Below are 12,637 nucleotides of genomic sequence, written 5' to 3' on the forward strand. Positions count from 1 at the left end.
ATTGTAGATTTTTTTTAACCTTACCACTCTTGCCTCACAGCAAGAAGGTCCCTGGTTTGCTTTCGGTCAGTGCCTTTCTGTGATGAGTTTGCATGTTCTCCCCGTGTATGCGTGGGTTCTCTCCGGGTGCTCCGGCTTCCTCCCACCACCAAAAAACATGCTCGTTAGGTTAACTGGTGATTTTAAATTGCCCGTAGGTGTGAGTGTGAGTGAGCCTGGTTGTCTGTCTCTAAATGTCAGCTCTGCGATTGGTTGGCGACCAGTCCAGGGTTTACTCCGTCTCCTGCCTCTCAATGATAGCTGGAATAGGCTCCAGCCACCTGCGATCCCCAACGGGATAAGCAGAATAGAAAATGGATGGATGGATGGTTGGATGGATCTTTTAATCATCTAAAATGTTGACTGTGATGACCCCTCAGTTGGCAGAGATGTTCATCTCTCAGATTAAGGGTTTGATCTCTATGTGTCCATCTACCTTTCACCACAATGGTTGACTGTGGCTTAGTGATAGTTGTCTTGATTTGGGGGGTTGCGGGTTTGATCCTGCAGTCACTGGTTGATGTGTCCTTGGGCAATAAACTTAATTTCAATTTGCTCCCACTGCTGAGATTGATCCACTTGTTTACTGTTGCGTATTAGTCTTAAATTGTTTGTTTTACTGATGTCTTTTTTTACTGTTTCAGTATGTTTGTATATGTTTGTTGATTCTCTGATTTTTCTATTGTCAAGTGATTTTATCTCTATGTACAGCACTTTGACTGAAAGCACTTTCTAAATAAATCTATTATTATTATTATTGCTGCTTCAGTGGTGTGTAAATGGGTATGGATGTGTATGAATGGGATTAGGTGATATTGATAGCCAGTTCTCCATAAATGCCTGTGCCATCAATGTGGAGTGAATGGGTAGGTTTGACCTGCAGTATAAAATCACTTTACAAGCTTAAGTCCATAAATAACAAACTATGGCGTTGCATTGTTGTATGGACCATGCTTACTGTTAAAAAAAAAAAAAAAAACCTTCAAAATTTTGCTGGAATTTGAGACTTCACAAATGGAAAATTCAGAATGGAAAATTATGGGTTAAAGGCAACACACTTAGCCTCACTGCTTGCATCTAAGAGTCAATTGCCACTTAAGTGATGGCTGATCACTTACTTCAACCTTGGCTGAGATGTTTATATATGAACTGTGATTGTTGAAAATCTCCAGCCAAGCAGATCTTTCCAGTAAAATACTTGTACCACACAGCCAGCATTTGAAGAAATCGCTGCAACAAAAACAATGAAATTGCCAATGCCATAAAACACCTCATAACTAAGTGGTGAAGGATTGGCAGTGTGAGGGAGAACAGTAACACCCACTTCCTTCTGGCCTTCCTGTACACTGCTTTGACTTTTCCCAACAGCAACATGGAAACTTTCTTTGCTAAAGTTCAGTGTGGTTAAGTTTGTCTTACCTTGGTCTTCTGAAAATGAGTCCATACTGTTGGCAGGCCAGGCCCACAGTGGGGGTGTAAATGATGGGCATGAACCTTTCGATGTCTGACATCAGTACCCGATAGAAGAGCTTCTCATTGCGGTCCTGGAGCCCCATCAGGAACACGTATCTGTGAGTGACAGGGAGGAGAGGGAGGAAGCACAGCATGATAATCATTTACATCTTGAAGGCTCGTATCTGCGGGATGAAGGATGGTTTATGAAAGTCAGATGTAAATTCCTGTGTGTTTGTGAGTGACATGAGGACCTACAAAGAAATACTTGGAGGAGAATATGTCAATGAATGAAGGAGGCCAAAGTTTTTTGACTGCCTGTATTCTCATTGTTATTAAATTGTGTCCTGAAAGCCGCCATATATTGGGACACATTCTGTTGCATTGATGAGTCACAAATCTGTACTAAATTGCTTCCCAAGGTATTTTTGGTTTGCACATTGAGGACAACCCTTGGGAAATGGAAAAGAACTGAGAAGTCCTGGAATCATTTGCATTTGTATACTGGTCTGTTAGGCTCATACAAATCTGGAAAAGCCAGAGAAAACAAAGCAACAAGTGTGCAAAAAGAAGAGAAAAGCAAGGAGAAGAAAATAACTCACATGAACAATAATTACTTGTAGAGATTTGTTTTGCTTCTGTTCCAAATGACTGGAAAAATACAAGAATAAAAATCCACCCCTCTGATAGTCTACACAAGCTCTTTGTTCTGATTGAGCGGGAACTGAGAGTTTGCATATGACCCAAATTAAGTAGAGCACGCCAGAAGGGCTCTACTTCTAATCAGAGTAGTTTCCATAAAGCCAGGAGCACAAGGTGCCTCTTGTTAAGGGGATAAAAAGCATGCACGCCCTCCCTGCTATAGGTTAAGGCACAGCGGCTGCTCAATACACTGTGGTGACAGTTGCTCTTGAAGAAAACTGTTTTCATATTTCTAAACCAAATTAGCTTCTGCCACATGTAATTCATCACAGGAAGGGTTTGGAGTTGAAGTCAATTTTGTCTTAGATACATTTTCTGTAGGCAGATTTTTTTTTTTTGTTCCCGTAGATCAGGTAGCTTTTGCTAAAACTTTCAACCACATCAAATATCTCCATGACTGATAGAAATGCATCAGCTGAGGAACATTCTGAGATGTGGCAGAAAGCGCAAAGTTTTCTGCATTTTATTCCAATGTTTTAACTGTATATTACGGTGGCCCTGAGAGCTCACAGCACTGCAACTTAAGAAAACACATGCAAAAAGACAAAACACAAGCAAATTAAGAAAACATCTTCATCAATTTGACAACACATGCGCACCATTTAGAAAACGCGCTGCAAAGACCAACACAACACATTAGAAAAACGCGCTGCAAATAGACCACAACACAACGGAAGTGTTTCCAGAGGACACTTAAAAGTGATGCACACAAACATCTTCATCAATTTGACAACACATGCGCAGCATTTAGAAAACGCGCTGCAAAGACCAACACAACACATTAGAAAAAACGAGTTGCAAATAGACCGCAACACAACGGAAGTGTTTCCAGAGGACACTTAAAAGTGATGCACACGTTCGGACACGCTTATTGATGTTGTTTGACCATAGCTATGGATACGTAGATGACGCTTCCACAGCTATTAAACGTAGCCGCTCTGCATCTGCCGGTCCGCCATCTTGGAACTGGCGGGATTAGTGAACGCTCATTATAAACAAGCCCACTTCGCCTGTAATCCGCCCTACCTTGCTTAATCCTGAACCAATCTACATGAAATTTATTTTGTTATAAGGATGAAAGCTTGAACATCATACTGATTACTTACTGGAGTTAAATCGAGGTACTTATTGTGGGTCTGATCAACTTTAAATTAAAAATCCTATTATGTCTATGAGGTGTACAGGGAACATGTGTAATCGAATATTTAGAATCTATAATAAGATAGTTTTTGTTTCCCCAAATAGATTTATATAGATAATTTCTCTCCCTCTCATCTTGCAACTGGTCTTTAATCTAGGCTACATGCAGGCATACACTGGGAGTTGTCACGCCCTTTCTTACCTGATGATTTTTTGAGTTTGCAGTGCATATTAGCCATGTGAGGACACAACGGCCAATCTCAGCTTAATTACTAATGCAGGGGATGGATTTCTGACTTAAACATCCGCAGAGCTAGCAGATTCCAGGAAAATTGTCTGAGCTGATCATCAGATGGGAGGCAGAGAGAGAGAGAGAGCTACATGAGGAAAACTAAAGTCTCAACAGGTAAAAGTCCCGACGAGTCACGTGATTTCTAATTTCTCATGATTTTCTTCTTTATGGTACAACAAAAAGTGGCAAAACAAAGAAGGAGAGAGCAAAGTTAAAGCTGAATGTTCCTGGCTTCTTTGATCATCTTTATGTTGTCTAAAAAGCCTAAATCAAACTGATACTCACACTGTCTGTACAGCGCGGTGCACACTGACTCTCTCTCTCTGCGGTGCATATAATAATGCTTACCGTTAAAACGAGAGAATTTTCCTGCATTTAAGTCAAATACCAGTCTTCTGATGACTGATTTATTGGTTTGTGGGACAGCAGAAAATGAAGGCAAATATATTTTTGGAGTGGGCGATAAGAACTGCATGCTTTACTAACGCCAAAAAATTTTATATCACCTAGTTGTATATTTTAAGTATTGTATTTAATGACATTAAAATAACATTGAGTAAAAAAATAAATACTTAAAGCCAGGAGGTGCTTTCTGCCAGCAACATTAAAACGACCAATCTGGCTTTTAACATTCAGATGACGGTCAGTACTACACCTAGTGAAAGATTCCACATTTCCTTCCAAAACAGCAGGTGCATTATATTTTAAATAAGGTAACAACTTTTAATAAACAACCCGGTCACCCAGACCACCACCATCAGAGGGAGAAACCCATCGTATCTGTGGGCGTCAGCACAGGATTTGGCTTTTTCAATGCTGTCTGCCCATATAACTCTGTTGCACTCTCACTCTTTTGCCCTTGCCAAGATGGCGGCCCCAAAGACGTACCATCAGATAGCGAACACGTCATCTACATCTTGACATCTATGTTGTTGACGTGGATTTTGAGTTACAGTGGTGTTGGATAATTAGATAAAAAGTGTTTTTGATTAATTTTAACATTGTGGTTGCATGATTCAGATATTAGCCTATTGCAGTGATCTGCTGTTAAACTATCGTTAGCCTTTTGCTTTTAATTAGCCTTTCAATTCTCATAACCTGATGAAATAATACACACGGTTAATTCACTGTAAAACCATAGACTGTATATAGTGTGAAACCATGTCAGCAAAACCCACCGGTAGTTTAACTTACTTGTCCCCTATTAAGGGTTCTGATAGTAACTATAGCCAGCTAACAGCGTGTTTCACACTATATACAGTCTATGGTTTCACAGTGAATTAACCGTGTGTATTATTTCATCAGGTTATGAGAGTTGGCAGGCTAATTAAAAGCAAAAGGCTAACGATAGTTTAACAGCAGATCACTGCAATAGGCAAATATCTGAATCATACGATCACAATGTTAAAATCAATCAAAAACACTTACTTTTTATCTCATTTTCCAGCACCACTGTGACTCAAAATCCGCGTCAACAACATCAACAAGCGTGTCCGAACGTGTGCATCACTTTTAAGTGTCCTCTGGAAACACTTCCGTTGTGTCGCGGTGTATTTGCAGCGCGTTTTTCTAACGTGTTGTGTTGGTCTTTGCAGCGCGTTTTCTAAATGCTGCGCATGTGTTGTCAAATTGATGAAGATGTTTGTGTGCATCACTTTTAAGTGTCCTCTGGAAACACTTCCGTTGTGTTGCGGTGTATTTGCAGTGCGTTTTTCTAATGTGTTGCGGTCTATTTGCAGCGCGTTTTTCTAATGTGTTGTGTTGATCTTTGCAGCGTGTTTTCTAAATGCTGCGCATGTGTTGTCAAATTGATGAAGATGTTTTCTTAATTTGCTTGTGTTTTGTCTTTTTGCATGTATTTTCTTAAGTTGCAGTGCTGTGAGCTCTCAGGGCCACTGTAGTATATACTTTCCAAAATTACAAACACAATATCTAAGATAATAAGCTTCCCAGCAACCAGCCTGTCAGACATGAACAGAACCACCACACCCCTGGTAAGAACAGTAATGAATGACAAAACCTATACAATTACAGAAATAATATGCAGGAATTCAGATTAGTGTACTTTTGTGCCCACAGAAGGTCTCCGAGTACAACAACACTGTTGTGAAACACTGTAAATGAATCTTTATTTTTAAAGTACCAATTCATAAAAAATACATTCTAAAGACAGTTTACATACCCACAGTGTTGTTATGCCCCTTCTTATAGACATGAAGCATTAGTTTATTAACTGAGGGTATGGTAATATTACAAGGTTTTATGAGGTATTGTGCAAATATGACTGCAAGTGCCAATTTTTTGCAAACTGTTTAACATGAGGAGTATGTGTATGTGTGTTCAGTACATAATAACCAATAAAGCAGAGCTTCAATGATTGTTAGACTCCCCAGAATAACTGACCAGATCCAAAAAAAATCTAAGTGATGTATAATTTCACATCTGATTAAAAACAAAATATCATAGCTGTGGTAGCACCGTTTGCCTTGGATCCTTTCCCTGGTTAATGTCCACTTTCCTGGGCTGAATATCATTAGTCAGTGTTTCTGTTATGTGTGAGTATAACCTTACACAGCCTCTGGTTATTATTATGTCAATTTTTCTTGTTCAAAATACACAAAAGTTCTCCACCTACGTTACTTTTAAAACATAACATGAATGTCTTGGCAAATGCAGAGGTATTAAACAGTAGAGACAGACCTGCATGTGTGGAACAAGCTCAATGCATGTTCATCTTTGTAATGCCTCTTTTAAATATCATTTGGTGCAAAAGACTTCACACTTTAGCTGCAGTTTAGGTTATCTAAGGCACTTTGGTTTTCTGTGCACAGATGCCAACAGGCACTAACAGGAGTGATAGTTCAGTTGCTACTTAAACAACAAACAACTGTAACCTTACAAAGCTGGTGGATTGGCCAGGCTCCATATCAGTTGTCAGGCAGATTCATCTTGCGAAGCTCCAATCTTAAACAACTGTGTCTGATCTGAGAACGGACCGGTTCAATCAGCGCTTGTTGAGGAGAATGGGGCGGCACCTACAGGCAGAGTTTAGTTATGGCTGCTGCTGGTGAAGCGATTAGTTCAGATGAGGCTATAGTTAAGTGGCAGTTTCTATCAGAACTGGACCACATTTCTTTGTTACAAGAAGACCAAAGAACCACAGTGAAAACTTTTCTTGGCAGAATCCTTTTTTCTTGACTTGGCTCCAGCTTTTCTATTACTGTATATCTATAACTGGCTACAGTTAGCAACCAGAGCAGCTACTGTGGTGAGTTCTCTCTGAAGCTGTGCATTTCCACTAAATCATTATTTCTTGTCACTCTGATTGATCCATAAATAACAAGACTGACAGTATGTTTGTCCAATCAATCCCCGAGATTTATTTCAGGGGTTCTGCCCTTCCTAAACACTTTGAATGGGTGGTTACCCAGATGGATGTGGGACATATGCTATGCAATATAAAGTCTAGCTTGCATGTCAGGTTACCTGCACTGCTTTGTCCTGGCCCTACAATCGGGCCTTTAATACAATTTTGACTAAATAGAATGATGGGTCTCTTTATTTTTCTTGTTTTAAGGACTTAATGCCCTTGCATCTATATTTAAGAAACTGGAAAGGCACAATGACATTCATCATTTTTACAAGTGCTTTTATGATAAATAATTACTAGAGAAATAAAGACATAAAGAAGATTTTTCAAATGTGAGAATTCTTTACATATTCTCATCTTATAATTATGATAACATGAATCCCAGAGAGCTATTATTTTATTTCATTCTGGCAAACATGCAGGAAGGTTTCTTTCATTATTCTTATCCTTAACCTTAAAAGGGGTAAACCCTTCCCAAACTCAGGTTCAGGAATATTTACAGTACACAGTGCTTTATGAAGCAGGATCTATGCTGACTTACTGATGTAGAGTTTCCTTTTAAGTCATCCAAGGCAGCCAGGATATAATCTATCTCCATCTTAATCTACTACAGCATGACTGATCACCCAGCTCTGCTCTGTGGGGACCACTTTAAGCTTGTTACTGCTTTCCTAAGACCTTTATGCGGTTTCCTTTAAGCTGTTTCATTTTATACTCTTCTGTATTTCAGCTGGCAAAGGCCTTTGAACATCCATTTCCTGTGTTGACAGTTTATTCACAGTAAGAATGAAGGTCTCTCCATCATCTAGGATCATAAACAATTGTGTCTGCAGAGCTATTTTCTTTGCCATAATTTGTCACAGAAATTAAAAAACACCACAAATTCCACTGAAAGGAAAACATGGCAGTCAAGATCTGTGATTAAAATAGACTGGGAACCAGTGAAAGTTATGGTTGTAAAAGTAAATGCCAGTGTCAAACAGTAAATACCAGACAAAGATCTAGAGTCAGGGAACAGATCCTGAGTACACACAGCAGGCCTGAGCAGTGGCGGGCAAATAGAAGTCCTTAATCCAGGACCGGGACTAGAGCCCAACTCTGGAAGGCCAAGGCCAAGAGACTGATTATTGCTGACACTGGTAAAGCATGGGAATGCCTGCAAACTAGTCATAATGACTGTTTTGGGATGCTGCATTGTTTTTATTAGGCTAACATTCCTGTCAACCTTAAATCCTGTCTCAGAAGCAACTCAGTCATCCCTGATATTAGGATTGACAGCTGACGAGATGGTTGACTGAGAGAGGGCGACTGAAATAAGAGGCAATTTCACAGACTGATAATACAGAGCTTTGGCGTATAATTCAAAACAGTGGACTGAAGCTGTGACTTCAGCTTGAGGCCTGAGCTTTTTTTTAAAGAGTCCAGACTGTGCAGCAGATTCATTACATAATGCCAACAGCTACGACTTCTAAGTGTGCAATGAAGCATGCAAAACTGGACTGCAGTTTTCATTTGGTCGCTGTGGGGGTAATAAAAACACTCATGAAGGAGAACAAGGAGGAGAAGGAGAAATGGGAGCATGGAGGAGAAAAAACCGAAGGGATTTGTTTTGTAAAATATGTGGTGTGAGGAGATGGATGTGGATCACTAATCTGCCTCTTGTGTTCTGAAGGCTTCCAGATGTACAGTGGGATCTCTGAGTGAGCTCAGAGGCAAGGAAATCCTCCAGGGAGTCAGTCAGAGTTCAACTCCAGTAATCTGAAGATGAAAAGATGCTGTGTTGTGTTAATAGTTAGTATGTCAGTCTCACCTGTCCAGGTCATCTTTCTGCATGTCGTAGTTTTTAAGCACCCTTAGCAGCTGGACGTCCTGAGTAATGAAGCAAGGAGGCAGCAGGCCGTGGGTTCCAAGCTGGAGACGCTCCTCCAGGGTGAACGCCATGCCCTGCAAACACAAATACGTCATTATCCCGCACCAACATAACACTCAGCATCATCCAGGGTGAGAAACAGCTGTGTTGACTGCTTTCTTAATCCAGAGTTAGGGAGGGGAAAAACCTTGAGCATCGACTGCTCGCTGTGTTCCCTGTCTGAGCCAGCAATCTTTTATAATGTGGAGTTTGATTTGCTGTCATTAACAGCAGGTTTAAGTTACAAAGACTGACAAGACAAGAACAAGAAAGGACTGTGAGTTCTTAAAAAAAAAACAGTGAGTTTTGAGAAGACGCCAGTCTCTGGGTTATGTAAATGCTGTTAGTACTTTAGATTAGCTGCCATAGCTGAAAAAGTTACAAAATATTCTACGTTTTTTGGTTTTGACCATCTTTTTTCAGCTTTACTCTTCTGTTACCATTTGTTTTGTTCCCAGTGTTGTCTTGTTAAGTCCTGAAACATCTGTATTGTTTACAGATGTAACAAATTAATATAAAACCTGAAAGGTTGGCTCCTACAGTGATGGGATTTTATAGCTCTGCTTTGCCTCTGAGGACATTTTTCTAGCATGGTTTTGGCCCATTTGGACCTAATGGAAAACTGTGGTGTGAAGGAATGATTGAATGATGCCAAAAGACTGCAAAATCCCTGAAAGTTTTATTAAAAACGTTCATTAGAACGTCCATTGTTAAACAGAAGAAATAAACACATAACAGAGCCTGGTTAAAAATCTGATCTGGTCTGAATAGCTTACTTTTTTGATGCACACTCAAAGGATGTGAATATTTCAATCACTGATTTACAGCTACATTTATTCTATGGGTCCTATATTGATTATGTAAGCCATGTATCTCAAGTCTCTGCCTCAGGTGAAGGAGTTCAAGTATCTTGGGGTCTTGTTCATGAGTGGGGGTAGAAGACAGCGTAAGATTGACAAGCGGATCAGTGTAGCGTCAGCAGTTTTGTGGGCGTAGCGGTGAAGAGGGAGCTGAGCCAGTTTTTACCAATCAATTTTCTTCCAACTCTCACCTATGGTCATGAACTCTGGGTAATGACCAAAATAATGAGATCGCAGATACGAGCAGCTGAAATAAGTTTCCCCTGTAGGGCGGCTGGGTTCAGTCTTAGAGATAGGTTGAGGAGTTCAGACATCCGAAGGGAACAAGGAGAAGAGCTGCTGCTTCTTCACAGCCAAAGGAGCCAGTTGAGATGGTTTGGGCATCTGATCAGGATGCCTCCTGGGCGCCTCCCTTTGGGGATTTTTCAGGCATGTCCAGCTGGAAGGAGACCTCGGGGAAGACCCAAAATGCATTGGAGGAATTATATATCCTGTCTGGTCTAGGAACGCCTCAGTATCCTCCAGGAAGAGTTGGAAAGAGTCCCTGGGGAGATGGATGGATGGATGGATGGATGGATGGATGGATGTTATCTCAAGTGTATGGTGCACAGAGATTTTGGTTGTCTCATCTACCCCCCGTGTCTTGAAGGTGCACAATCTGGGTGCCATTACAGAGTACACAGAGGTTAGATTAAGATAGTTGAATGTACATGGATGTGTTTTTAGAATAACCTGAATCAAACCAATCAGAGACTCAGCTCTTATTCTCTTAAGAACTAAAGCACTTATGCAGCCTGGCATAGGCTGCTATGTCGACTTATCTGCAATCGGTCCACTTTTCACGCTTTAAATTCTAAGATAACTGAAACAGATTCGCAAATACATAAAAATGTGTAAAAATAAAAGTTCAACAGAGGTTTGATTATTTTCTTGCTGAGATAAATATGAGACTATCAGTCTGACTCTTATGTTTGTCTTGTAAATGTGAAACTACAGAAAGTATAAAGTCAACTGATCTGATTTAATTTTCTGCCAGTAAAGCACTTTAATCATAGCCAATCTTGTTGCACCCTTGGTATTCGACCCCTGGCTCCGTCACGCTCTGAAAACTCTTCTTGAATTTTGAACAATGGAATATTTAGGAAAATATTCACCAATCTTTTCTGTTCAAACAGTCCTGAGTGTTGAGAGAAGTGGCACGTCAAACGTGTCCTCTGTTTGTGCCGTGGTGTTTGCTCTCAGAGGGGCTCTCCTCAGAAAATCTGTGTTCAGAGAGGCCGCTGTTAGCTCACACACTGGTGTGATGTCCACTTTCTCCAATACGCTTCCTCAAAAACACACATAACAAGACCCACGCTTTGAACCTGCTTCACTTTGACCTTTACTTTGGCTTTGATCTCACTCACCTCTGACTTCTGAGCGAGAATATTGAAAAACATGCACACGTTTTGTGTCAAGGGCTTCACCCTGAAGAGTCTGACCTTTGACCTTTGAGGGGAGACATTGATCTCACTTTGGAAAGTTGGTATGTTCGTGTAAGAATGACTTCTATTGACCTTTTCCATCTGACACTAAAAAATCAATCCTCCTCCAACCTGGACAGCAAAAGGAACCTTACTTACTGGATGTCACTGCTGAATAAAATTGTCAGGAGGCTACTGCTAACACCAGCAATGCTAACACTGGTACCAGAGTTTAAAACATGACCTTGTTACTGGTGACTTCCAGCCAAATGAGACATTAATGTTAAATCAAGAGCCACTACACACAGAAGTGTTGTGATGTTCGTGTCAAGCCGCTCCTGAATGACAGACAACATCATAAGCAGAGAAAGAGAACTGGACTGTTGCTCAGTAATGGTTTGGGTGTCATGTCATCTGCTGCTGTTGGTCAGCGCTGTCAGCCATCTGCCAGAGCTGTTCATGCTTCCATCTGCTGAGAAGTTTTATGGACATACTGACTTCCGTTTCCAGAAGGACTTGGTAACTGTCCACAGTGAAGCCAAAACTACCAGAAACTGGTTTGCTGACTGTGGTATTCCTGTTTGATTGGCCAGCCAACTGGTCTGACCTGAACCTCATAAGGAAACTATGAAGTATTATCAAGAGGAAGGTGAGAGACACCAGACCAACGATACAGACAAGCTAAATGCTACTATCAGAGAAACCTGGGCTTCATATTACCTCAGCAGTGCCACGGACTGATTGGCTCCATGCCATGTCGTACTGATGCAGGGATTCATGCAAAAAGAGCTCCAACTAAGTACTGGGTGCATTCATGAACATAATTTCCAAAAGTCAACATTCCTGTAAAACAGATCCTTTTTTCAGTGTCTTCTGCTATTTTGAGATATTGGAATTCAAATTCTTTTTGGTGAGCTATAAGCTTTATTCATCAACATCAAAAATTAAGTCTTCATTTTGTGAGTAATGAATCCAAAATAAATGGAAGTTCTTCTTTTTTACTCAATTACCAGAAAAAAAGGAACTTTTAATGACATAATTTGAAATGTATTTGTAGGCACTGAGGCGTTTGTATGCTTAGATCACTGCTTGTCCACAAGCTGGGGCCTAGGCAAATTGAGGGGCCCATGGAGGTCAACAAAATTGGGGTAAATGGTAACGTGAAGCAGTGATAACCACATTATATGTTTTTACCTGAATGATAACTCTTATCAAAGCAACAAACATTTTTTAAAGTTATTTATGGTGTAATAGCAAGCCTTCTTAAAAATGTAACCCCCCTTTCCTTAAAAACAGAATTAAGATGGATTAAATGTGGCAAAAATGGGCAGACAAGATGGTGACATTGGGTTTTAAAAGTAGTAGTCATGGGGTCAAAGTGGTAAAAATGGGCATCACAAAGAGTAAAAT

At 40.3% G+C, this 12,637-nt stretch overlaps 1 protein-coding gene across 1 annotated transcript in view; it reads right to left on the reverse strand.

Moving 5' to 3' along the window:
• me1 (malic enzyme 1, NADP(+)-dependent, cytosolic) overlaps window positions 1-12,637 on the reverse strand; it is a 138,728-nt gene that overhangs the window by 81,069 nt on the left and 45,022 nt on the right. The window contains exons 2-3 of the mRNA XM_041793221.1: window positions 8,806-8,939; window positions 1,459-1,608 (exon numbers count right to left, since the gene is read on the reverse strand). Of these exons, the coding sequence (XP_041649155.1) occupies window positions 1,459-1,608; window positions 8,806-8,939 (284 nt within the window). The remainder of the gene's footprint in view (window positions 1-1,458; window positions 1,609-8,805; window positions 8,940-12,637) is intronic.

This window comes from Cheilinus undulatus, linkage group 8 (genome assembly GCF_018320785.1).
Source record: "Cheilinus undulatus linkage group 8, ASM1832078v1, whole genome shotgun sequence".
Lineage (NCBI taxonomy): Eukaryota > Metazoa > Chordata > Actinopteri > Labriformes > Labridae > Cheilinus > Cheilinus undulatus.